This window comes from Poecilia reticulata, chromosome 21 (genome assembly GCF_904066995.2).
Source record: "Poecilia reticulata chromosome 21, P_reticulata-male-v2, whole genome shotgun sequence".
NCBI lineage: Eukaryota > Metazoa > Chordata > Actinopteri > Cyprinodontiformes > Poeciliidae > Poecilia > Poecilia reticulata.
In genome coordinates, this window is record NC_088850.1 from 1195580 (window position 1) to 1222528 (window position 26949).

The 26949-nt window shown below is 53.1% G+C and overlaps 1 protein-coding gene across 5 annotated transcripts; it reads left to right on the top strand.

The window, feature by feature from the left end:
- On the top strand, positions 1-25862 carry cdc42bpb (CDC42 binding protein kinase beta (DMPK-like)). Of its 5 annotated transcripts, XM_017302270.2 has the most exons (40): positions 1-765; positions 3327-3418; positions 7194-7277; positions 7592-7687; positions 7758-7906; positions 7995-8088; positions 10009-10209; positions 10984-11232; positions 11306-11534; positions 11620-11727; positions 12412-12545; positions 13439-13681; positions 14410-14520; positions 14598-14854; positions 14929-15034; positions 15105-15229; positions 15311-15416; positions 15611-15673; positions 16838-16986; positions 17070-17167; positions 17234-17313; positions 17404-17448; positions 17768-17842; positions 17920-17991; positions 18420-18525; positions 18613-18749; positions 18837-18976; positions 19052-19133; positions 19206-19422; positions 19715-19777; positions 20263-20504; positions 20577-20931; positions 21505-21602; positions 22017-22101; positions 22173-22290; positions 22858-22975; positions 23135-23371; positions 23844-23952; positions 24058-24119; positions 25112-25862. In XM_017302270.2, exons 1-40 carry the CDS (start codon positions 597-599, stop codon positions 25232-25234), a joined length of 5427 nt encoding a protein of 1808 aa, XP_017157759.2. In that variant the 5' UTR covers positions 1-596; the 3' UTR covers positions 25235-25862. The 5 variants fall into 5 exon arrangements, with proteins under 5 accessions (XP_017157759.2, XP_017157760.2, XP_017157761.2 ...); XM_017302271.2 differs by lacking the exon at positions 17404-17448 and having other exon boundaries at positions 2-765; XM_017302272.2 differs by lacking the exon at positions 15611-15673 and having other exon boundaries at positions 3-765.
- The last annotated feature ends 1087 nt before the right edge of the window (positions 25863-26949 follow it).

Sequence of the window (26949 nt, forward strand, 5' to 3'; positions counted from 1 at the left end):
TTGAAGCTCCTCTGACAGGAAATGAGGCTCATCACGTTCAACTTGTTCTGGATGATCCGACCTGGATTCAGCCATATTCCCACTGATCAGCCACACCGGCAGGCGCCTCAAACTGACCGAAAACCGCCTGTAGACTCCCGGTACACCGCGGCCCGATTCCGACGGACGCCCCGAGTCCAGTCGGTTCAGGTTCGGAACTCCTGGCTGCATTCCTGGACTGATAGACCGACCGGGGGACATGGAGCTGCGGCGGTCAGCCTGAGAGTCGACGCTCTTACCGACGTCCCGATTTCTGAGCGGAAAGTCCAGATTTACCGGATTAAAGCCGATGTGCAGGGCGGACAGCCGCGGGCCTGGTGGCTGTTCGGCTCACGACGCGACGGGCCGGCTGTGACGGAGCGCAAGGCGGCCAGAACTCTGCGACATCCCGGCGGCTCAAAATGTCGGGAATGTTTTCCCGGAGCTAACGGGCTAGCTGCTGCTAGCAGCCTCGGCAGGAAGCGGAGCCTCGGCGGCGGCGCAGACTCGGTGAGCGGGGCAGGCGGCGGCGGCGGCGGGAGTCGGATCGGGGGAGCGGAGCGTCCCGGCCGGGGAGGATGTCGGCTCAGGAGCGGCTGCGGCGGCTGGAGGAGCTGCTGCTGGAGCAGAAGGAGGCGGGATGCCTGAGCGTGGAGGCGCTGCTGGACCTGCTGCTCTGCCTCTACACCGAGTGCTCCAACTCCCCGCTGAAGAGGGAGAAGCACATCACCGAGTTCCTGAACTGGGGTAAGAACCGAGACCGGAACCGGCTCTTCTCAATGAACAGGTCCGGACGGGGAGCATCTGGACGGGTTCTGCGGGGCTCTTCCGGTTAGGAAATGACAGGAGCTTTGATGGGAACGATCAGGGATCTGCGCTGGGATCCCTGGGAAAGCTGTGGGTGTGGTCCTGGGAGGAAGGAGCGGAGGAACCGCAACGGAGCCTCTAATGATGCGGAGAAGATCCAGAGTACCAGCTCTAAGGTTTCATCTGGATTATTCCAACAAGCTGAGGCCATTGATCGGGCTTTAACTGAGCCAGTACCGATTTCTGGTTCACTTAAATCTCCTGTTCTGGTTTTAAAGGGGCGGCGTCACGTTAAAATGTCGTCAAAGTCAAACCTGCAGTGTTGCTTTCTTCCACGCATGTTTGAGAAACCATTAAATCTCCATGGCAACCATTCAGCTGTCCAAAGCGCCTGGGTGGACCTAGCCCCGCCTTCGAGATGCAGCTCCTCCCCCTCTCTTCTCCTTCAGACTAGCCAGCAGCAATTAGCAAACAGCTGCTGAGCTCATCACAGGAGCTGCTGCTCAGAGCCATGTTGGTAAAAACCTTAAAGGGTTAATAGAGAAGCCATGTTGGGGTGACTTCCTGGAGGCGGAGCTTCAGAAAGAGCCGGAGATTTAAAGAGACAGAGGCCCAATTTCAAGGTATCCTGTCATATTTGGTATAATTTTCTGACAGCAGGAGGTGAAAAGTTCTGGATTAAAATAAAACACGTTACTGCCCCTTTAAAACCGAAAAATCAAATCATCTGCAGGTTTCTTGATTCAACCACTTAAAAATGTAGAGGAGTCGGAGGGGAACCGGCCTATGATGAGGTCCGTTTCCAGGCTGTCCTGGTCCGGGCCTGATTCTGCTCCCAGCCAGAACCAGGCCCGGCTGAGCGTGGAGGCTGCAGCTGCCTGGTGGCCCAGTTTGGCCTGGTTCAGTCTGTCCCTGTTTCAGAGCCTGTCCTGATTTAAATGACCTGGATCCAGGAGCTGCTTCAGGCTCAGACGCTCCGATCAGGTTCTGCTGGGCTCGGCTGAGCGAAGCGTGACGACATCAGCAGAAAAAACGGACAAAACGATGGGATCAGATCTGTTCAGAACCAAATCCACGACTCTTATCTGTAACGGATCTGTTCAGAACCAGGCGGTCCACGTTTGAGACGTTTTCTTTTATTTTTTTAGGAAAATGAAACATTTCACAGCTGAATGAAGATCAATCAGGTTAAGATTTATATCAACCATTTTCTCCACGCAGGATCCAAGTCCTGCCTACAGGTTATATCATCACCATGCCTACAGGTTATGACATCATCACCGTGCCTACAGGTTATGACATCATCACCATGCCTACAGGTTATATCATCACCATGCCTACAGGTTATGACATCATAACCATGCCTACAGGTTATGACATCATAACCATGCCTACAGGTTATGACATCATCACCATGCCTACAGGTTATGACATCATAACCATGCCTACAGGTTATGACATCATCACCATGCCTACAGGTTATGACATCATCGCCATGCCTACAGGTTATGACATCATCGCCATGCCTACAGGTTATGACATCATCATCTGCTCTTCATGGCTTCACTGCCACCGGCGGCTCTGAGTGGCACTTTAGTGTTTTCACCAGATTTCTGGTTGGAGCCTCGTTTCCTCTCAGTGGTACCGAACGGGTCACCGAACGGGTCGGTACGCCGGTGCCGGTCCAGCTGGTTGGTTAGAGTTGAGATGAATTCTCGTCACACTGCAGATGTTGACTTCATCATCATCATCTTAGAGGTTCTGATGGTTCTGTAGACGTGTTGAGTGATGCCAGGAGCTCCGCCCTAACCGGACTGCGCCGTCAGCTGAAACGGACCCGGGGCTGGTGTGGGACCGGACCGCCCGTTTCTGTACCGCTCGGTGGAAATGTCCCTTCCAGAACCCGGTTGGTTCTGTGTTTGGATCATCGTCCGGTCGGAACCTGATTAAAAACATGGACCACAGCATGATTCCTCCTCCAACGTGCTGGACTGGTGTGAAGGTCTTCTGCCTCATCTGAACACCGGACCTCGGTCCAGGAGGTCCAGGAGGTCCGGACCTTCTGGACCTCCTGAATCACTGAAGGTCCAGATTAACCCGACGTTCCTGCGATGATGAGCGGGAACGAGATGCCGGTTGCCGGGGAAACGCAGACGTTTCTGATGAAGTCTTTGATCTGAAGACAAACTGAGGCTCCATCACGTGTTGCCATGGTGACGCAGCAGAAATCCTTCTCCGAGGGGGAAAAAGATCTGGATCGGATCCGTCTGGGAAGTTCTCCAGAACCGGCCTGAGGTCCTGCCTGCGCTCGGGTCCGGTTCTGGTTCTGGTTCTGTGGTTTCTATTCTGGGCTCTGCTTCAGAGTGACCCAGATAAATCTGATCCCAGATCAGATGAATTAAAGATGCTGCGGGGCCTCAGCGCCTCCAGATCGGGTCGGTTCTGTTGGTCCGGTGTTCTCCAGAACCTCTGAGGTCCGACGTGTGTTTGTGTGTCTGCAGTGAAGCCGTTCACCAGCCGAGTGAAGGACATGCGGCTGAAGAGAGACGACTTCGAGATGCTGAAGGTGATCGGAAGAGGAGCCTTCGGGGAGGTAGGACTCCTGACCCGGTTCTGCTGTGGTCCGGTTCTGCTCTGATCCGGGTCTACTCTGACCCGGTTCTGCTCTGACCCGGTTCTCCGGGTCTGGATAGACATGGAATGGGAGAATATTTCTGATTTCCAGGCGTTATTTTCCGTCCTGGTCTCTAAAGGTCGTCTCTTTCCTTCTCTGTGACCTTCATCCCTCCTTCATGTTTTTCTTTCACTCCTACATTCCTCCCTTACATTCCTCCTTCTCTCCCTCCTTCCCTTTTGTTTTTCTTTCGGTTTTGCTGTTTTTGTCACCATCTTTCTTTATATCATTTCTAACTTTCTTTTTCTCTTATTCTTTCTTTCCTCTGTTTTTTGTAAGCATCCCTCTCTTGTTTCCTTTCCTTCTTCATCTCCTTCCTCTCTTCCTTGTGGCCTTTTAACTTTCCTTCCTTCCTTTGTTTTGCAAACTTAACATACAACTTAATAAATATAAATAAATGTATTTAAAAATGTTAATAATAAAAGCTAAATAATCTCTTAGGGTAGAGAGGAAACCGTTTTAAAGCTGGAGTTGTTTTGGGTCTAAACCGGGTCAAAAGAACCACTTTAAAAGTGTTGGTCAGAACCCAGAACCTGGGTCCATGAGCTGCTGGCCAGGCTGGCTGGTGAACTTTGACCCCAGCATGATGTTTGCTCTGGCTGCAGCGCCTCGCTGCGATAACGGTCCAGTCAAAGTCCAGGTCCAGCAGGGAGCCGGGCCTCGGTGTGTAAACACCCCAGGTGGTTCTGCTGCAACCCGTCCAAGGTCACCGTCACCCTGGGAATTTATTAACTTCTCCATTAATATAGATCATCACGTCAGATTGGAAGCAGCTGCTGTTGCTACGAGTTACGACTCTGAACATCTGGGCTTCAGTACGAAGTCATGCTGACGGCAGCAGGGAGGCGACGAGTCGGTTCAGCCGACGGCAACATGCAGAATTAATGTTTGGGCTGATAATTACAGACGTCAAACACATTCTGACCGACCTGCTTCAGTTAACGCTCACAGCACTGTCACGGCACCACACAAAGGTCACGGCACCACACAAAGGTCACGGCACCACACAAAGGTCACGTCACCACATCACTGTCACATGACCACACAAAGGCCACGTCACCACACAAAGGCCACGTCACCACATCACTGTCACATGACCACACAAAGGCCACGTCACCACACAAAGGCCACGTCACCACACAAAGGTCACGGCACCACACAAAGGTCACGGCACCACACAAAGGTCACGGCACCACACAAAGGTCACGGCACCACACAAAGGTCACGTCACCACATCACTGTCACATGACCACACAAAGGCCACGTCACCACACAAAGGCCACGTCACCACACAAAGGTCACGGCACCACACAAAGGCCACGTCACCACACAAAGGTCACGGCACCACACAAAGGTCACGTCACCACACAAAGGTCACGGCACCACACAAAGGTCACGGCACCACACAAAGGTCACGTCACCACACAAAGGTCACGGCACCACACAAAGGTCACGTCACCACACAAAGGTCACGGCACCACACAAAGGTCACGTCACCACACAAAGGTCACGTCACCACACAAAGGTCACGTGACCACACAAGGTGCGCTAAGGGGAAATGGAAACACGTTTACCTGATGAGTTCAAACGTAGCGAACGTCTCCAAACACTGGAGCCTTACCAGAGGCACCACACTGAAGAAATTCCGTTACTTAGCAACCTCTACTTCCTGTTTATCACAGCCATGCGTAGCTGTGTAACAAGGCAGGATCGATTCGCTCCAACCCAGAAGATGAGAATACTAAATTAGCATTTTCTGTTTTGCAACGTTTTTTAAAAATTGCTGAAAATGTGCGGGAGATTTGGATGGAAACATGGCTGCTGGAATAAAATCCAAAAGTTGATTTGGCTGAAAACTGATTGAACTTCAAATGAAGATAAATCTGAATGTCATCTGCGTAACGATGAATCGAGACGTTTTATTTCCCTCCTAAGTCAGTTAGCATGTTAGCTTCGCAGCGAGGCGTTGGGTGGCTGGATGCTAGCAGCGTCCTGACCGCCTGGTTCTGGTGAGTCCTGGAGCATAGAAACGTCACTCTAGATCAGCAGGAAGTTGTCTGGATTCCCTCCTACAGGAAGTCCTTCCTCTCGGCTGTGAGACTTATTGTTTCCAGCTCTGAATGCCTCCAGGCTGGGATCGGTTCTGATCCGACCGGACTCCTGTTTCTGTCCGTTTCCAGCAGCCGAGCTCAGACGGAGGTTAAAACCTGTAACCAATAGTCACAGAGTTTCTAGAGCAGCTCTGAATTCCCTTTGGGTTTGGATTTTATTCCAAATTCCTGAGAATAGGAAGGATGTGGACGGGATGAGGTCCAACAGGAAGTGAGAGTTTCCTGCACTTCCTGTTCAGGCTGCAGCGTTACTCCTTCGCTCACAGGTTCCTCAGGAGCGCGTTGCTGAACGCTCGCTTGAGCAACCAGCTGATCCACGCTGGTGGTGTGTGTGTGTGTGTGTGTGTGCATTGCCCACATACCAGAGGAAAGGTGTGCCGCAGCCACACCTGCCCGCTGCCTCGGGACTCAGACACACTCCTAGCGCCGTGTTCCTGTGCTTGTGGGGAACGTCCCGCCCCGACGGCTTCGGGTCGGTCCTCACAAACACACACAGAGCGGAGCGGAGCGGGCGTGGCCGGCCCACAGCCGTCCTGAGCCATGATCGGGCAGGTATTCCAGGTGTGGCTGCTTTTGTTCAGCCAAAGCTCTTAAAGGTGCAGCTCTGCCCTGAACCTGCTCTGGAAGCTCAGCTTAATCCCAAAACAAACTCCATTAAAACTCCTTGGTGGAGAAATGAAACCTGCAGCCGCCAAAGATCAGAAAACATGAAAACAGAAAATACTGTTTCAGTTTGCAGCATTTGCTCAGGTGATTGTAAAACTGAACAATTTGTGGGGTATGGCGGTGGCAGGATGATGCTGTTGATAAATGAAGAACAATCCTACATTTTCTTTCTTTCCTTCGGATCATCCTGCCTGGTCTCCAGGTTTCATGTAGAAACGTTAGAAACTCCTGATTCGGTCGGTTGCTAAAAATGTTCAGGTAAAATTCCTGATTTCTGATAGATGATCTGTTGGATTCATCTAAGGCTTTGTTCAAAGAGCAAAACATTATGACCAAGAAATCTGATTTGTTCCAGGAGCAAAGTGTTCATGTCGCATTTATCCGACCTTTACATCATAATAGCTGTTAGCTGTTAGCTTTCTTCCTTCGTCTGCTGACCATCCTGTCACTCTGAACAACTTTACAATCCGTCCAGAGACGGCGGCCATCTTTAAACGGAACAGATTCATCCAATGTTTTTAGTTCCTTGATTATTAAAATTCCTCGAGGCAAACGATCTGCCTCAAAGCTTCGTTTAATTATGTTTTACCATTTACTCCATGCTTTCAGGCCGGATGATTATTTGCGTTGTGCAACGCTCTCGCTTCCGCCACAGAGTTGTTGACGAAAGCTAACTGCTACTAGCATAACGCAGAGCGAGCAAACGGCATCTTTTCCCGTAAATGTTGAGTTTTCATCAAAGATCCGTCACAAGGACACAAAACCATGAATGGTCCAAAGAGAGAATTTATTTATCAAATTAACTGAAGATGAATCCATCAGTTTAATCATGAGAATCAGTGATAGATTATTGATTATTAGAGTAATCAGCTTGTGTTGGACCATTGTTGGCCGTGTTGACGCTCTGGCTGCTGCAGGTTGCCGTGGTGAAGATGAAGAACACGGAGCGCGTGTTCGCCATGAAGATCCTGAACAAGTGGGAGATGCTGAAGAGAGCCGAGGTGAGTCCAGCCTTCCTCCTCCTTATCATCACAGGGTGTTGCCGACACGTTGCTGCCGTGTTGCCGACGTGTTGCCGACACGTTGCTGCCGTGTTGCCGACACGTTGCTGCCGTGTTGCCGACACGTTGCTGCCGTGTTGCCGACGTGTTGCCGACACGTTGCTGCCGTGTTGCCGACACATTGCTGCCGTGTTGCCGACACGTTGCTGCCGTGTTGCCGACACGTTGCTGCCGTGTTGCTGCCGTGTTGCCGACACGTTGCTGCCGTGTTGCCGACGCGTTGCCAACATGTCGCCGGCGTCTCCTCTGTGCAGACGGCGTGTTTCCGGGAGGAGCGGGACGTCCTGGTGAAAGGGGACAGTCAGTGGATCACCACTCTGCACTACGCCTTCCAGGATGACAACTTCCTGGTAGGTGTGGTGGATTCTGAACATCCTGATGTTGCTGAGCCTGGTTGACAGACTGGTTGCTGTGCTGCAGTACCTGGTGATGGACTACTACGTGGGCGGAGACCTGCTGACGCTGCTCAGTAAGTTTGAGGACCGTCTCCCCGAAGACATGGCCAGGTTCTACGTGGCAGAGATGGTTCTGGCCATCCACTCCATCCACCAGCAGCAGTACATCCACAGGTAGCTGCTGGCCATCGGAGGAACGGCTCCACTGCTGCCCCCTGGTGGAGCCTGCAGGCGGCTAACCGTCTAAATGTTGCTTTTCCAGAGACATCAAACCGGACAACGTTCTGCTGGACGTCAACGGTCACATCCGGCTGGCCGACTTCGGCTCGTGTCTGCGGATGATGGAGGACGGAACGGTAAGCTTCTTCCTGTAGCGCCTGGCTTACAGGAAGTAGGCTCATCACAGCGAGGCGCTCTGACGTTATGAAGCTTAGATGTTGCCTTCAGGCCATCGTCAGTTGGCTTTAGCAGTGAATTCACTGCCGTCGTCCTTTAGACCTCATGCTGACAAACTACTCAGTACTTCATCATGACCTGCAGCGGGTTGATACCTGGGGTCCACACGTCCTTAAAAACATTCATTATCTGATATTAAGGCCTTAAATTAAGACCAGTTAACAGAAAACAACAAGTCGGCCTTAAATAATCACACGTCTTAATTTTTGTCTTGGTTGGACAGTTTAGTTTTTTCTTTCAGGCAAAAGTGTGTCGACATCTTCATTTCAGGAAGTTGATGCTAATGCTAACTAGTGGCTAGCGGCCCATACTGGCTAAGAGGACATTTATCCCCAGTATGCAGGTTGAAGCAGAAAGTCTTAAATTTAATTCATAAAGACTTCGAAAAGAATTAGAAACCAGCAGAAACATTTTAATAAGCAGGATAAACGTGGAATTCATCTGACTGAAATGATTGTTTAGAGACGCACTGGTGGACTGGACTGGACTGGATTCAACTGGACTGGACTGGTCTGGACTGACTGGACTGGACTGGATTCAACTGGACTGGATTGGACTGGACTGACTGAACTGGGCTGGACTGATTGAACTGGTCTGGATTGGACTGACTGGACTGGATTGAACTGGTCTGGTTTGGACTGGTCTGAACTGGATTGAACTGGTCTGAACTGGATTGAACTGGTCTAGATTGAACTGGTCTGAACTGGATTGAACTGGTCTGAACTGGATTGAACTGGTCTAGATTGAACTGGTCTGAACTGGATTGAACTGGTCTGAACTGGATTGAACTGGTCTGAACTGGATTGAACTGGTCTGAACTGGTCTGGATTGGACTGGTCTAGATTGAACTGGTCTGAACTGGATTGAACTGGTCTGGATTGGACTGGTCTGGACTGAACTGGTCTAGATTGAACTGGTCTGAACTGGATTGAACTGGTCTGAACTGGATTGAACTGGTCTGAACTGGATTGAACTGGTCTGGATTGGACTGGACTGACTGGACTGGACTGAACTGCTCTGGATTGGACTGGACTGGACTGACTGAACTGGGCTGGACTGATTGAACTGGTCTGGATTGGACTGGTCTGGACTGAACTGGTCTGGACTGGACTGGACTGAACTGAACTGAACTGGGCTGCACTGATTGAACTGGACTGGACTGGACTGGTCTAGATTGAACTGGTCTGAACTGGATTGAACTGGTCTGGACTGGGCTCGGCCGGACCGGACTGGCCTTGCCTTCCACACTGAGAGCCATGAGACTCAGCAGGTTCCTCTATGAACAGGAGGAAAGCCGATGGCTCCACAGACCAGAAAACAGCAAACAGAAAAGATCCGGATGTTTAAATAAAATCCATTTAAATCAGATCTTGAGTCGATCCCGTCCTGATCCAGTCACGGTGTTTATGGAACCTGATCGTGTTTCCAGGCCTGGTTTGGAGGAACCAGCAGTTTCTGCTCAGGTTCTGGCAGTTTGTTCCTGATCCCAGGAGATTTTAATGAAGTCAACAGGAAGCTGATCCGTTTTTACAGTGAAGGGATTCACTCAGAGCAGGGACCTGGAAAATCTGGAACGCCTGGAAACGCATTCCAGAATCCTGGAAAAAGAGCTAAAAGAGATTCAGTCTGGAAAAATGAAAAGATCTGGAAATATCTGGAGCCACCATCATCCCTCCCTCCTGTAACCCGAGTCGGACCCGTGTGGTTCTGATCGGGTCGGTTCGGTCAAGTTCTCCGCAGCTGAACTTCAGAAAGAAAGAAAAGATGTAATTTGATGGTGACCCTTCAGAATAAAAGCCTGTGTTTCCTGTGTGGCGCAGGTGCAGTCGTCTGTTGCCGTGGGAACCCCGGACTACATTTCCCCAGAGATCCTGCAGGCGATGGAGGACGGGATGGGCCGCTACGGGCCGGAGTGCGACTGGTGGTCGCTGGGCGTCTGCATGTACGAGATGCTGTACGGAGAGACGCCGTTCTACGCCGAGTCGCTGGTGGAGACCTACGGCAAGATCATGAACCACGAGGTCAGAACCGGAACCAGAACCGGACCCAAACGCCGGAGCCGGCAGAGAGAATGTTCCTGATGTCAGGAAGTTTATTTAGATCCGAACCTCAGAGAAAAACTGAAGGAAACGAACAAGAGACGGCTAGGATCCTTCCTTCCTTCCTTCCACCCTTGCTTCCACCCTTCCTTCCTTCCTTCCTTCCTTCCTTCCTTGCTTCCTTCCTTCCTTCCTTCCTTCCTTCCTTCCTTCCTTCCTTCCTTCCTTCCTTCCTTCCTTCCTTCCTTCCTTTCTTCCATCCTTTCTCCCTTCCTTCCTTCCTTCCTTCCTTCCTTGCTTCCATCCTTGCTTCCTTCCTTGCTTCCTTCCTTCCTTGCTTCCATCCTTCCTTCCTTCCTTCCTTCACAGTGAGCATTTGTCTCGACTCGCTCGCTCGCTCTTTGGTTGCCTAGCAACGCGCTTCATGTTTCTCCATAGCTGCTTAAATAAAAACGAAACAGGAAGTGACACGCCACCAGTTTGGCTGGATGTTGGATATCTGAACCATAAAACTAATCAATAATTAGATGATTATTGACCAGAATCATGATTATTATTGTTGTCCAGCTCCGTCTTCCTTCCTTTGTGGACCCAGGATGTAATCAGATTACTCTGCCTGGAGTCTTGCTGCCGTTTCCAGGTTACGTTTCGTCTCCAGACTCCTGTCCTACTTCCTGTCCTCTAAATGGGAGCGTGTCCCTCAGTGGACGGACGCCTCTCTCTCTCTTCGGTCCTGACTTCCTGTCTGGTTTCCAGGAGCGTTTCCAGTTCCCCTCCCATGTGACCGACGTCTCCGAAGACGCCAAGGATCTGATCCAGCGGCTGCTCTGCTCCCGGGAACGCCGCCTGGGCCTCAACGGCATCTCGGACTTCAAGGGCCACGCCTTCTTCAGCGCCATCGACTGGGACAACATCCGCTCCGCCGAGGCGCCGTACATCCCCGACGTCTCCTCGCCCACCGACACCTCCAACTTCGACGTGGACGACGACGTCCTGAAGAACCCGGTGAGGCCCGGACCGGAACCGGACCGGAACCTCCAGACGTCCTCCGCTGCTTCACGGCTCTGTTTGTCTGCAGGACATCGGACCGCCAGTGTCTCACACCGGCTTCACCGGCCAGCACCTCCCCTTCGTCGGCTTCACCTTCACCACCGACAGCTGCTTCTCGGACCGCAGCGCGGCCGGCCGGGCGGCGCCGGGGGTCCGAACGGAGCCGGACGGCGGCGGCGGCTCGGAGGTGGAGGCGTTTGAGAAGAGGATCCGCCGCCTGGAGCAGGAGAAGCTGGAGCTGAACCGCAAACTGCAAGGTGGGCAAACGCCTGGGGACGGAGCCGGCCGGTTCTGGACCTGACCCGGTCCCACTCACCCTGACCCGGTCCTCTCACCCCTCAGAGTCCACCCAGGCCCTCCAGGCTCCGGCGCGCGGAGGAACTCTGGCCCGGGACAAAGAGATCAAGAAGCTGAACGAGGAGATCGACCGGCTCAAGAAGAAGCTGGCAGGTCAGTGAGTCGGCCCGGTTCCGGTCTCTGTGGGCCCGGTTCCGGTGTCTGTGGGCCCGGTTCCGGTGTCTGTGGGCCCGGTTCCGGTGTCTGTGGGCCCGGTTCCGGTGTCTGTGGGCCCGGTTCCGGTCTCTGTCTGTGGGCCCGGTTCTGGTCTCTGTGGGCCCGGTTCTGGTCTCTGTGGGCCCGGTTCTGGTCTCTGTCTGTGGGCCCGGTTCCGGTGTCTGTGGGCCCGGTTCCGGTCTCTGTCTGTGGGCCCGGTTCTGGTCTCTGTGGGCCCGGTTCCGGTCTCTGTCTGTGGGCCCGGTTCTGGTCTCTGTGGGCCCGGTTCCGGTCTCTGTCTGTGGGCCCGGTTCCGGTCTCTGTGAGCCCGGTTCCGGTCTCTGTGGGCCCGGTTCCGGTCTCTGTGAGCCCGGTTCCGGTCTCTGTGGGCCCGGTTCCGGTCTCTGTGAGCCCGGTTCCGGTCTCTGTGGGCCCGGTTCCGGTCTCTGTGAGCCTGGTTCCGGTCTCTGTCTATGGGTCCGGTTCCGATCTCTGTGGGCCCGGTTCTGGTCTCTGTCTGTGGGCCCGGTTCCGGTCTCTGTGGGCCCGGTTCCGGTCTCTGTGGACCCGGTTCCGGTCTCTGTGAGCCTGGTTCCGGTCTCTGTGGGCCCGGTTCCGGTCCTGACCCGTTCTCCTGCGTAGACTCCGACAGGCTGGAGCACCAGCTGGAGGAGGCCGTCACGCTCAGGCAGGACTACGAGAGCTCCGCCTCCAAGATGAAGAGCCTGGAGAAGCAGGTGAAGACGCTGAGGCAGGAGAAGGACGACGTCCACAAGGTAAGCGTCCCCCCTGCCCCCCCGTCCTCCCCGTCCCCCCCGTCCTCCCTGCCCCCCCGTCCTCCCTGTCCCCCCCGTCCTCCCTGTCCCCCCCGTCCCCACTGCCCGTCCCATCCTCCCTGTCCTCCCCGTCCCCCGTCCTCCCTGTCCCCCGGCCCCCCCGTCCTCCCCGTCCCCCCCGTCCTCCCTGCCCCCCCGTCCTCCCTGTCCCCCCCCCCCCCCCTGTCCCCCCGTCCCCACTGCCCGTCCCATCCTCCCTGTCCTCCCCGTCCCCCCGTCCTCCCTGTCCCCCCTGCCCCCCCGTCCTCCCTGTCCCCCCGCCCTCCCTGCCCCCCCGTCCTCCCTGTCCCCCCGTCCTCCATGTCCCCCCTGCCCTCCCTGTCCCCCCTGCCCTCCCTGTCCTCCCCGCCCCCCCGTCCTCCCCGTCCCCCCGTCCTCCCCGTCCCCCCTGCCCCCCCGTCCTCCCTGTCCCCCCGTCCTCCCTGTCCGCCCCGTCCTCCCTGTCCTCCCTGCCCCCCCGTCCTCCCTGTCCTCCCCGCCCCCCCGTCCTCCCTGCCCCCCTGTCCCCTCTGTCCTCCCCGTCCCCCTGCCCCCCGTCCTCCCTGTCCCCCCCGTCCTCCCTGTCCGCCCCGTTCCCCCCGTCCTCCCTGTCCGCCCCGTTCCCCCCGCCCCCCCGTCCGCCCTGTCCCCCCTGCCCCCCGTCCTCCCCGTTCCCCCTGCCCCCCCCGTCCGCCCTGTCCCCCCTGCCCCCCGTCCCCCCCCTCCCCCCCGGCCCCCCCGTCCTCCCCGTTCCCCCTGCCCCCCCCGTCCGCCCTGTCCCCCCTGTCCCCCCTGTCCCCTCTGTCCCCCCTGTCCCCTCATAACGTCCCCGTCTCCTAACCTCCTCCGAGCAGCAGCTGGCCGACTCCCTGGAGCGTCTGCGCAGCCAGACCAAGGAGCTGAAGGAGGCGCACTCCCAGAGGAAGCTGGCCCTGCAGGAGTTCTCGGAGCTGTCGGAGCGGCTGGCCGAGCTGCGCTCCTCCAAGCAGCGCCTGTCCCGCCAGCTGAGGGACAAGGAGGAGGAGATGGACGCGCTCATGCAGAAGATGGACGCCCTGAGACAGGAGATCCGCAAGACGGAGAAGAACCGCAAGGAGGTGAGGAAGGCTCAATGAAACTCTTCAAAATAAAAGACTTGTTGGTAGAGAAGCTTCCTGCAGTCCGTCAGGGACACTGGAGACTTTTCACGTCTAATTTAGTGTCAGATATTGGTAAATGTTGCTGAATTAGCCTTTCAGGCCGACTGAAAACCCAACACTTCCTCCACAAAACTCTGATCTGTTGGAATTCATTGGGATTGATTGAAACCTTTCTTCAGTAATGATCTGGTTTAACTTTGAGTTTTCCGTCAGATCTGCTCAATTTCTTGGTGTAAATTAATTTTCAGACCAAATATGACAACAGATCAACTGTCTTTAAGCTGCAGTTACTTCCCACGGCCACCAGGGGGCGACATGCTCCATTCATCCCACATTGAAGGGACTTTTCTGTTGACCTTTGACATCTGAAGTGTTAAATATTGTGAGAATATTTTGTCCCTGATGCCAGAAAGTGAAATATTCATCCCACACACTGACACATTTCCAACCTTTCATAATTCTGACTTGCTGGAAATGAAAACCAGAATTTATAAAAATATTAAAAAAGTTCTGGGAACAACCAGTTTCTGTAGCAGCCCATAATGCTATTATTATTATTATGGGTTTTAAAGACCATCTGTGAGCCACAATCATCAAAATGACACAAAGTATTGAAGTCCTCCAGATGTTCCTGTATTTTATTTGTTTTGCTCCTTTCACAATAAAAGCCTTTGTTTGTGTCCCAGCTGGAGGCTCAGCTGGACGAGGCGAAGGCCGAGGCATCGAAGGAGAGGAAGCTGAGGGAGAACAGCGAAGTTTACTCCAAACAGCTGGAGACGGAGCTGCAGAGCCTGAAGGTGGGACCGGAACCGGAACCAGAACCAGAACCAGCGAGCTCCCTGCAGCAGCCCAGTCATCGTGGTTCTGTTTGCAGTCCCAGCAGGGCCGAGGAGCTGCGGTTGGCGGCGTTGGCGGCGGCGTGGAGTCCCAGCAGGAACTGTCCCGGCTGAAGGCGGAGCTGGATAAGAAGGTTCTGTTCTACGAGGAGGAGCTGCTCCGGAAGGACTCGGCCCATTCCGGAGAGATCAAAACGCTCCGCAAGGGCCTGCAGGAGTCAGAGGGGGCGCTGCTCACCGCCAACAAGGAGCTGCTGCAGCTCAGGGACAAGCTGGACAAAGCCAACAGGGACAGGTGGGTCCCGCAGACTGGACCGGGTCGGGATGGGACTGGGTTCTGACCCGGTGTGTGTGTGTGTGGCTCTACAGGCAGAACGAGATGGACGACGCCGTCGCTGAGCTGAAGGAGAAGCACGAGCGAGAGAAGAACAGGCTGAGTGAAGAGAACCTCAAGCTAGCGACCGAGACGGACAAGGTGAGCCGACCCGTCCAGAACCAGAGTGCTGGTGTGAGAAACCCCGACCTAATCGGGTCTCGTCCTGCAGCTGTGTTCGTTCGTGGACAACCTGACGGCTCAGAACCGGCAGCTGGAGGACGACCTGCAGGACCTGTCCTCCAAGAAGGAGAGCGTGGCGCACTGGGAGGCTCAGATCGCAGAGATCATCCAGTGGTGATTGGCCGACCCATCAGAACCGCCTCCTCCGCCACCGGGGGGCGCCGTGCGCTCACAGCCGCTGTTTCCTCTGCTCAGGGTCAGCGACGAGAAGGACGCGCGCGGCTACCTGCAGGCGCTGGCCACCAAGATGACGGAGGAGCTGGAGACGCTGCGCAGCTCCAGCCTGGGGACCCGACCTCTGGTAACCAGAACTCCCTCAGAACCGGGTCAGGTCTCTGGTTCCTGGGAACCTTCAGCACCGGCCCTCGTTTTAAAAGCTTAAACGTGTTCCCTTCAGCCACAGAGAGGCTTTTATTGTGAAGGAGTGTGTTAATGTTGCGGTCCGACCCGTTTTAGTTCCTCAGTGTTGGTTCTGTTTCTGACTCGCTCTGGCAGCCTGAGTCAGGAGTGGCCACGCCCCCTAGGAAGCCCTGGCCTCCCATTGGTGGAGACAGGATGGTGAGTGTTGGCCGTGACGGAGTCGCTCCGCCTCATCTGTCGGACGCTTGCATGGCTGGCAGCATGTGGACCATCAACGGGTCCAGTTCAAGGTTCTGGACGCGACTGAACTGATCCAGGATCATTCCAGTTCTGGGAGAACATCGGTTCTGCTAGCTCCAGCTAATGCTACATAGCATTAAGCTAACACTAAAGAACTACACCAATATGCTAGTTAGCTGAAGCTAATGCTAAAGCTACATCACCATGGTTTCTAGCTAAGGTTAAAGCTAACATGCTAAGCCAATGTAGTATTTAGCTGAAGCTAATGCTAAAGCTACATCACCATGGTTTCTAGCTAAGGTTAAAGCTAACATGCTATGCCAATGTAGTATTTAGCTGAAGCTAATGCTAAAGCTAGATCACCATGGTTTCTAGCTAAGGTTAAAGCTAACATGCTAAGCCAATGTAGCATTTAGCTGAGGGTAATGCTAAAGCTACATCACCATGGTTTCTAGCTAAGGTTAAAGCTAACATGCTAAGCCAATGTAGCATTTAGCTGAAGCTAATGCTAAAGTTACATCAACATGGTTTCTAGCTAAGGTTAAAGCTAACATGCTAAGCCAATGTAGCATTTAGCTGAAGCTAATGCTAAAGTTACATCAACATGGTTTCTAGCTAAGGTTAAAGCTAACATGCTAAGCCAATGTAGCATTTAGCTGAAGCTAATGCTAAAGTTACATCAACATGGTTTCTAGCTAAGGTTAAAGCTAACATGCTAAGCCAATGTAGCATTTAGCTGAAGCTAATTCTCAACATGAATATAAACAACTTTACCTCAAAGCTTCAAGACGGATGTCAAACTTTATTCACCTGAAACTTTACAACACATGGAAGTAAATGAGTAAATTAGCTCTTTAGCTTGAATGTAGCAGAAGCTAAGCTAAGCGCGCTGGGCGTCTGAAGGTTGCTGGTTTGAAGACGCTCCTGCTGCTGTTTGGTTTTAAAGTTTCTGGTTGTTTGGAGTCAGAGTGAAATCAGGGATTTCTCTGTAGCGTTCCGGTTCCATCCCATGCTTCCTCACTGTGTGCTTCCTGGGCTGCTCTTCCTGGCTGTTGCTCTGTGTTCGTGATGCAGCCGCTGCAGTTTCATCCTGCTGTGTTCGGTTCCTCCGTCCCGCTGCAGGACCCGCTGTGGAAGGTCCGCCGCAGCCAGAAGCTGGACATGTCGGCCCGCCTGGAGCTGCAGTCGGCTCTGGACGCCGAGCTGAAGGCCAAGCAGATGGTCCAGGAGGAGCTGCGCAAAGTCAAGGCTGCCAACATCAACCTGGAGAGGTCAGGGGTCACTTCGGCTCGGGCTTAGACGGGAATGTTGTGTTGCTCGGCGCCTCATACGCCTCTTGTCTGTCCGCCCGCAGCAAGCTGAAGGAGTCCGAGGAGAAGAGGCGGGAGGTGGTGGAGCAGGTGGAGGGTCTGAAGAAGGAGGTGGAGGAGAGCCGCTCCCGCTCCGACAAAGGTCAGGAGTCCGTCCTGGACGCCGACCCGGACCCGGCTCTGTGCTCAACTGGTTGTGTCTCTGCAGGCCTGAAGCTCCCAGACTTCCAGGACTCCATGTTCGATTACTTCAACACGTCTCCTCTGGTTCCGGACCTCACCTTCAGGGTGAGTCTGCTCGCCACGCTCTGACCAATCACAGCGGCCGCAGGTGTGATGACTAAATGACTGTTGCTTGTGTCTCTCTGTGACCTGGAGGCGTCACTTTGCTCCGCCTCCTCACTGCTCGCCCTGTGGGAAGAAGTAAGTTTCCCCGGCAGGTCCCTCAACGTTCCTCCACCCATCCCAACGGTCCTCCGTCTGCCCCCTAGTGGTCACATCTAACCTCAGTCATAGCTGCTCACTAATGACATGGAGACCTCCGAGTGGCCACGCCCCTTCACGTAGCCCCTCCCACTGATTAAGCCCCTCCCACACACGCAGGTCCTCATAGCTGTGTCCTCGTCTTCGTCTCTGTGGATTCGTCTCCATCAGCCTGTAGTCGGAGCAGAACGATCAGAACCAAAGTCCTGATCAACCAGAACCGCTCTCACGACTAAAACTCATCTTCTGTCGTTTTCAGACGGGAGATTTGGACCCCGCCCCCGAGAAGGCGCTCACCACGCCGCCTTCCCGATCCTCCGCCTCTGAGACTGAGGTCATCCACCCACAGCTTCAGTGTCTGCAGGTTTGTGGTTGTAGGAGTTTGTTCACCGACTCAGTTTGTGTCAACAGGACGGAAAAACGCCGTTGGTTCCCGACAGCCCCTCCCCCACCTTACAGAGCTCAGCGCTGGCTACGCCCAAGGTACGCCGCCGCCTCTGATTGGTTCTGACGACTCAAACTCATTTCTGCAGATATCCTCCAGTCAGTCGGCCTGTTTGTAATTTAAGCCTTGATCAGGTTTTGATGGATAAAAGATGGACCAGTTTGACCGTCTGGGTGATTTTCAGGAAACTCATCTCTCCTTCCAGCAGGCGTTCCTCAGGGCTCCGCGCTCGGGAATCTCATCTTTTGCAGAAGAATCACATTTCACTCTTTGCTGATGATATTTAGATTTATTTTCAGGAACCCGAGTCTTCCTGAAACATTTATTGATTAGTCTAAATGAGGCGAACCAATGAATGTTTATCGATTAGTCATTTAGAGCGGATTGTTTGAACCGCTCTAAATGACTGCAGTAACATCTGGATCAGGTTTTCCGGTTTTGAACCCGAGTGTCTCGTTGTTTCCAGCCCAAAGCTCACCAGCTGAGCATCAAGACGTTCTGCAGCCCCACGCTCTGCTCCCACTGCACCTCCCTGATGGTGGGCCTCAGTCGCCAGGGATACGCCTGCGAAGGTAAACCTTTCTGCATCGGCTTCCTCCGATGCAGGTTCTGCTCGGTGTAGCTCGCCTCGGTATTGACGGGTCTCCATGCGCCCCCAGTCTGCTCCTTCATCTGCCATGTGGCCTGTAAGGACCACGCCCCCCTGCTGTGCCCCATCCCAGCGGATCAGGCCAAGAGGCCGCAGGGCATCGACGTCCAGAGGGGCATCGGCACCGCCTACAAGGGCTACGTCCGGGTAAGGCTGCCGGCCTCCAGCAGAGCGGCTCTTCGCTTCCTGAGCTTCCGCAGCCTCAGAGTCTCTTGCTCGGTTTTGTCGCTGCAGATCCCGAAGCCCAGCGGCGTGAAGAAGGGCTGGCAGCGAGCGTTCGCCGTGGTGTCGGACTGCAAACTGTTTCTGTACGACATTCCAGAGGGGAAGTCCACCCAGCCGGGCGTGGTGGCCGGTCTGGTCCTGGACCTCAGGTGAACGCAGCATCAGGAGGTTCATCACTGGAACACGGATGTCTGTGGTTGTATTTAACGTTGGGTTGGTTTCAGAGATGAAGATCTGTCCGTCAGCTCGGTGTTGGCGTCGGACGTGATCCACGCTACCAGGAAGGACGTCCCCTGCATCTTCAGGGTAGGAAACCCCGCCTCCTTCGTCCGGCGGCGCCGCCTACCGACCGCCGCGTCCTAACTGTCTCTGATGCAGGTGACGTCGTCGCAGCTGAGCTCGCAGTTCTCCTCGGTGTCGCTGCTGGTGCTGGCGGAGAGCGAGGAGGAGAAGAAGAAGTGGGTCCGGGTTCTGGAGAGCCTGCAGAACATCCTGACCAAGAACCAGCTGAAGAGCCAGCAGGTCCACATCCTGCAGGAGGCGTACGACGCCTCGCTGCCCCTCATCAAGACGGCCCTGTGCGCCGCCGTCCTGGGTCAGTACCGCCGCTGTCAGAACCGCAGACCCACTCTGTGGTTCTGTTCTGGTCGGGTTTGGACTTTTACACCTTTTAAAAACCATAAATGTTGTTTTCTTGGTGTCTTGAGTTTAGAAATACAAAATATTCATTTTTTTACAACTGAAAATCTGAAAAATAGTTTTTAATTGTTAGTTTTAATTATTTAAACTTTAGCGCCTGCAGCAGTTTGAATATAAAGCTTCTCTCTATGCTGATGACGTGATCTGGAAACGTTTTTCTGCTGAACGTGCTTATTTCCTCTGAGCAGATCGGGAGAGGATCGCCCTGGGAACCGAAGACGGGCTGTTCATCGTCGAGGTCACCAGAGACGGTGGGTCAGAGACTTTACCAGAACATGAAGACCTTTAAGAATCGTTTTCCGGTTTTACCGCCTCCCGTGGTTTAGAACAACAATCCTCCAGGATGGCTCACCGTCCGTCTCAGAAACGTCTCGGTGCAGAAGAAATCATTTCTAATCTTAATTCCAGCTTTAAGTTCATCCTGGAAGCAAATCTGTTGGCTGGTTGGACCTGAAACATGCAGAGCGAAGCTCACAGACTGGGAAGCACGGTGGAGGCTGCATCATGCTGGGGGTTTGTTTCTACACCTCAAACTGGTTCCATTCCAGCAACTTCAGAAAAAACCTGAAGTTTCTCTAACCGGGTCGGACTTCCAGAGTCTAGACGGAACCTGGGGGTCTCCAGGTGGCGGGTTCTGACGGTTCTGATGGTTCTGTGTTGCAGTCGGGTCGGGTTCTGACGGTTCTGTGTTGCAGTCGGGTCGGGTTCTGACGGTTCTGATGGTTCTGTGTTGCAGTCATCGTTCGGGCCGCTGACAGTAAGAAGGTTTACCAGATCGAACTGATTCCCAAGGAGAAGATGGTGGCTCTGCTGTGCGGCCGGAACCGGCAGGTCCACTTGTACCCGTCGGGGGTTCTGGACGGGGCGGAGTCGTCCTTCGACACCAAGCTGGCAGAGACCAAGAACTGCCAGGTTCTGACCACCGGGCTGCTGCGACCCGGAGGCCCGGCCTGCCTGCTGGCCGCCGCCAAGCGCCAGGTCAGAGCCGTCGCCGGAGCGGCCCGACCCGACCCGACCCGGCCCGTTCTAAACCCCGGTTCCGCCCCGCAGGTCCAGTGCTACGAGATCAGCCGGGCGAAGCCGTACCACAAGAAGCTGTGGGAGGTGCAGGCGCCGGGGACGGTGCAGTGGCTGGGCATGCTGCGGGACCGGCTGTGCGTCGGATACTCGTCCGGCTTCGCGCTGCTGGCGCTGCAGGGCGAGTCGTCGCCCATCAGCCTGGTGAACCCGGCCGACCCGTCCCTGGCCTTCCTGGCCCAGCAGCCCATGGACGCGCTGCACGCCCTGGAGGTCGGCGCCGGAGAGGTTCTGCTCTGCTTCAGCCAGCTGGGCGTCTACGTGGACGGGCAGGGCCGGCGCTCCCGGACCCAGGAGCTGATGTGGCCGGCGGCGCCGCTGGCCTGCTGTAGGTCCACCTGATGATGATGATGATGATGATGATGATGATGATGATGTTGCCGTTTCACATCATTCCAGTAACATAACAATAACGTATAATCAACGATCAATAAACTATATTATGATGAATATTTAACACTTTAAAGATTTGTCATCCAGTTTTTGGTAGAAATGATAAATTAATCAAATGGAAATTATTGATCTGGTTGTAATTGATTTATTGCGTATTGGAACAGGCCTGTTGCTGCTCTTAAAGGGCCGGAACACACTGATAAAACCATTCAAATATAAGTAAAATGAAATATTAATGAACATCTCTTCACATCCATCCATCTGAATAGTTTTTCTCATGATGATTTAGAAATATTGGCAAATCATTTTGCAGCTTATTGATTGTAAATATGCAGCTTCACACGTAAAATGATTAAAAATGACAAAATAACCGTCATGATATACGGTGTAAGACTCACAGGAAGTTCTTTGAGGTCATTAGAATCTGAGGTTTGTTTAGCACAGTGAGAGTCATGGTGGTGGCAGTATCATGCTGTGGGATCGTTTCATTCCTGTCTTTGGTTTTCAGGTTCGAACTCGTCCCACCTGACGGTTTACAGCGAGTACGGAGTGGACGTGTTCGACATCCACACCACCGAATGGGTCCAGACCATCTCCCTGCGCAAGGTAACCAATCAGAGCTCGGCTTGGCTCAGCCAGTCAGAGCTCAGCCAATCAGGCCTCAGCCAGTCAGGGCTCAGCCAATCAGCGCTTACCGCGGCTCAGCCAGTCGGGGCTCAGCCAATCAGGGCTCAGCCAATCAGCGCTTACCGCGGCTCAGCCAGTCGGGGCTCAGCCAATCAGCGCTTACCGCGGCTCAGCCAGTCGGGGCTCAGCCAATCAGGGCTCAGCCAATCAGCGCTTACCGCGGCTCAGCCAGTCGGGGCTCAGCCAATCAGGGCTCAGCCAATCAGCGCTTACCGCGGCTCAGCCAATCAGGGCTCAGCCAATCAGGGCTCAGCCAATCAGGGCTCAGCCAGTCAGGGCTCAGCCAATCAGGGCTCAGCCAATCAGGGCTCAGCCAATCCTCTCTCTCCCCAGTTCCGCCCCCTGAACGCTGAAGGAACGCTGAACCTGCTGAGCTCAGAGCCGCCTCGCCTGGTTTACTTCAGCAACGCCTCGTCAGGTAAAAACACAGAACCAGAACCTGGACCGGGACCAGAACCGGAACCGGCTGACAGTTCTCTGTCTTGGCAGAGGGAGACCTCACCATCCCGGAGACGTCGGACCACAGCAGGAAGCTGATGGTTCGGACTCGCAGCAAGAGGAAGTTCCTGTTTAAGGTCCCAGAAGAGGAGCGGCTCCAGCAGAGGAGGTGAGTCGGATCCTCAGAACCAGGAAAAGTTCTGTTGATGGGTTGAATATGCTCTCTGTCTGCACCAAGTGTTGAACTGTAATCAGACGGCCGTCAGGTTTTCCATCAACGTTTAATTAAAAACTGACGGCATGAAGTTAAAGTGGCGGTGAGCTACAGGGAAACTTCCTCTGCTTTAAGCCCCGCCCCTCTGCTTCCTGTGAAGCTGGTCATATTTAAGTCCCGCCCCTCTGCTTCCTGTAAAGCTGGTCATATTTAAGCCCCGCCCCTCTGCTTCCTGTGAAGCTGGTCATCTTCAAGCCCCGCCCCTCTGCTTCCTGTGAAGCTGGTCATATTTAAGCCCCGCCCCTCTGCTTCCTGTAAAGCTGGTCATCTTTAAGCCCCGCCCCTCTGCTACCTGTAAAGCTGGTCATCTTTAAGCCCCGCCCCTCTGCTTCCTGTAAAGCTGGTCATCTTTAAGCCCCGCCCCTCTGCTTCCTGTAAAGCTGGTCATCTTTAAGCCCCGCCCCTCTGCTTCCTGTAAAGCTGGTCATCTTTAAGCCCCGCCCCTCTGCTTCCTGTCGTCAGGGAGATGCTGCGGGACCCGGAGCTCCGGTCCAGGATGATTTCCAACCCGACCAACTTCAACCACGTGGCCCACATGGGACCAGGAGACGGCATGCAGGTCCTGATGGACCTCCCCCTGGTAACGCCTCTTCCTCCTCCTCTTCCTCCTCTCCTTCCTCTTCCTCCTCCTCCTCCTCTTCCTCCCTGCATGGCATGTTCTCCACTCACAGCTCTGGTCATCACTGACTCCTCCTCTCTTCTTTCCTTCCTCCTCCTCCTCCTCTTCCTCTCTGTTCAGGTCGGTGACCTCACCTCCCTCTCTCCCTCCCCGTCTCCTTCTCCCTCCTCCTCTTCCTCCCGTCACACCCTCATCTCCCCCCCCTCCAACTTTGAGCACATCTATCACATGACGTCGGCATCGGCCGGCGCCTTCTTGCAGAAGGAGGCCTCCTCTTCCTCCTCCTCCCAGCAGAGCCTCCTGCAGCCTTCCTCCTCCTCCTCCTCCTCCTCTCCCTCCATCTCCTCTCTGGGAAGGGTAGGCAGCTGCTCTCTTCCTCCTGCAGCTTCACTTCCCACTGACTGAAGGCGACTTGAACGCAGCGCTGCAGCGTTCGCTGGGTCGCCGTAGCAACGGGGATGAAGAACTGATCTGTGCTCCGGTTCTGAACCTGTTCGCCTCAAAACGGCCCAGAATTTAGTTCATCTGCTTTATTTTTAGATATTTTTACATTTTTACATTCATGGGATTTAAAGATTTTACTTAAATTGTCCAATTAAAACTGAGTTTAATGGAATAAAATGAGCTTTTATTGAACCATTAATGTGAAACGGATCAAATTATTACCAGTTTTTGTTGCTTTTACATTTAAATCTTATTTTTATTTTGCGTCTCAGAGTTGCTGCTGGAGCCTGGATTAATAATCCAGATTATTAATATTTAAGCAGCAGCAGCAGCAGCAGGCTCAGCTGTCGGGTCGGCCAACGCGTCTCTTTGGTTCTGTGTTCAGAGCGTGATGCCCTCCGGCCAGGACGACCCAATCAGAGACAAGCCCCGCCCACTGTCCAGCATCTCCCGGCAACACAGGAGCAAGTCGCACATCACGCGCACGGCTTCAGGTGAAAACCCGCCGGGTCAACCTGCCGGGTCAACCCGGGTCACCGCGGCAACGCAGAGTAAAATATCCGGAGCTGCGTTGCTCATGTTTGTGTTTGTGGGTCCAGATTTCAGCTCAGGAGCTTCGACACGCGGCGCCTGTGAGCCGGACCTGGACCTGGACCGAGAGGTAAAACCACCACCAGCTTCCTCTAAGGCAGGGTGTCCAAAGTGCGGCTCGTGGGCCGTTTGTGGCCCCCTGAAGGGTTTTAAGTGGCCCAACAACACATTTGCTTTTTGTTGTTTAGAATGAGATTTTCACAGACAAAATGTTTGACACAACAATTTATTTATTAATCAGGTTTAACAAACATACAGCAACCTTTACTTCAAAGTACATTTTCTCTGAGTAAGTTAATACAGGAAGTAGTTTAGAAGACGGAGTTACTCCAAAACGGAAACAATCAAACCAAAAACTTAGGAACTGTAATCCTCCATGTTTTAGATCCTCCTGTTTGGCAAAAGCTAACTGCGCTAGCCTAGCCATGAACGTTAGCTCCACTTGCTCACCCCTTGTCTCTGGATCTGGTTTTTATATTTTAGTAACAATAAAGTCTGTCCCTATTTACCAGAAACTAATGTGCCAAATTTAACCCACCATGTGTCACTGACAAAATGAGTTGCAGCATATTCTATCGCCCTCTACAGGATCAGATCTGTCATGACACGCCGACAGGAAGTCGCTTCAGGAACTGGTTCTTTGCTCTTTCACTCCCGGTTTCAGTTTTTTAGCTGTTGCTTTTTGCTAACTCTGTTGCTAATTTAGCATAATTAACTACAGTAAACACAAGGACATCAGGAGATTTTAACCTGTTGCATTCTGGGTAGAGAACGTGACAGGAAACGGAACTGCTGCGCACAGACTTCAAAATAAGAGCATAAATATGAACTTTATTCAAATGAAAGTTTACAAAACTTCAGAATTTATCAGGAAAAATTACTTTACATGAAGCTAAGTGAATGTTTTCAAAGTTAGCAAAGCCGCTAGAGCGCTATGCTAAAGAAGTGCCGTTAGCGGGTTAGCAGTCCGTTTCTAAAACTGTTTATTGTTGAGTGATTTTTGTCCCTGAAAGTTTGTGATTCTCATTATTCTCTCTCTCTCTCCCCCCCTCGCTCGCCCAGCCGGACTCGGACTCCACCAAACACTCGACCCCCTCCAACAGCTCCAACCCCAGCAGCCCCCCCAGCCCCAACTCCCCCCACCGCAGCCAGCTCACCCTGGACGGCCTGGAATTGGAGCCCTAAGCCCCGCCCCTTGCACACGTTAGGCCCCGCCCACCTCCATGTCTGTTGGGGGCGGGGCTTGTCGAACAGACTGAAGACTGGGAGTTTAGCTTTTACTTTGAGGATTTTATCATGACGGAGTGAGTCTGAGGTTACTGCTGCTTTTACCTGCTGGGAAGCCCCGCCCCTTTCCCCAGTTTTACCTGGACGGATTTTACCTGCTGGGAAGCCCCGCCCCCCCCGCCCCGGTTCGACGGCCCTGGGACCAGTCACTTCCTGTTCTTCCTCTTCTGTATTAAAAACACTTTCCACGTGTTAGCCGCTCAGACAGACGGGAGGTCTCACTCTGAGGAAAAAAAGAAAAACACTGTATTAATTATTTTAAAGTTTTGTTAAGCTTGCACATCATCATCATCATCATCATCATTGTTGTTGTAGGAGAAAAATAATCTGATTTGTAAATGATGATCTTTACTCTTCCCCCCTCACCACCTTTAATCTGACTCCGCCCCCTGGCTCCGGACAGGTAGCAGGGGGCGGAGTCACACCTGGACACTACTGCTTTTACTTCTTCCAGAATCAGTTAAAGAATATTTGTAATGATGAAATGTTTAGCAGCCAAAAAACCACAATAAAGAACCAGAGGAGAGTCTGAGTGAGTCTCACCTGTACAGGTAACGCTCCGGCAGGAAATGAACCCAAACGATGAGTGGAATCCTCCAAGAACCGATCCGTCAGAAACATTTACCAACAAACTACTAGAAACATTTACCAACAAACTACTCTGCACCTGAAAAACGGAGGGATCAGGGAGACGGTCTAGTTAAAGTATTTACACCTGCAGGATTTCTGGAACCTGTCTGGCGACACGAAGAGGCAGGGAGAAGGAAACGCATCGTTCCGTTTCTAAACCTCTGGGACTTCAGGAGAACATTTAAAACTTTTATTTTCTTATTACTAAAACCTTAATTTAAGACCTAAAACTCAAATTATATTTCATAATTATGACGTAAAACTCATGATTACAACTTTTATCTTTGTAATTAAGACATTCAATCTTGTAATTACGAGTTTAAAACTCGTAATTACAACTTGTAGTTTGGAAATCACTGCATGAGAACTTGTAGTTACATTTTCCTGTTGGGCTTTTATTTTTTAATTCTTGGCATAAATGGGTTTCCATATAAAGCCATTCATCTTCCCAGTGAGGCCGACCCGCCTCAGTTAAGGTCAGAGGTCACAATTCAACAATAAGAGAGAGACTGAGGAAAAATATCAAACAAAACGCTTTAAATGTGAAACGGGTGAAGAAAGTTTAGTGGAAGGAGAAAAGGTGAGGTCAGGAAATATCCCACTGCTTGTTTTAAACATCAGAACCGTCTCACCTGGACTGAACAGAACCAGAACCGAACCACTGCTCAGTTGGGATCAAAGTGAAGTTTCCACAGGGAGACGATCCGGGTCGTCATGACGCCTGCTGGTTCTGGGTCCAGTCCACCGGGTCTACCAGAACATCTCAGAACTTCAATCCTGGATTCATCTTCAGAACAAAGGCGAGATAAAAACCTGAAGCTCGTTGTGTCGGCAGCCGTCGGGCTGAGCTCCCTCTGCTTTTTCTGGAAAGTTGAGTGGAAGGAAAACAAAGTTCTAAAGCAGGATTGACTTAAATATTAATTTCTTGGTTTAGATGATTCACCAAATGACAGCAAGCAGATTTATTTACGCTTCTTGTTGTA

Bases quoted from the DNA above. Each gene is read 5' to 3' on its own strand.
- cdc42bpb (XM_017302270.2), top strand. From the start codon at position 597: ATGTCGGCTCAGGAGCGGCTGCGGCGGCTGGAGGAGCTGCTGCTGGAG. The intron at 766-3,326 runs GTAAGAACCGAG...GTGTGTCTGCAG, and splicing joins CACCGAGTTCCTGAACTGGG to TGAAGCCGTTCACCAGCCGA. The intron at 11,728-12,411 runs GTCAGTGAGTCG...TCTCCTGCGTAG, and splicing joins GCTCAAGAAGAAGCTGGCAG to ACTCCGACAGGCTGGAGCAC.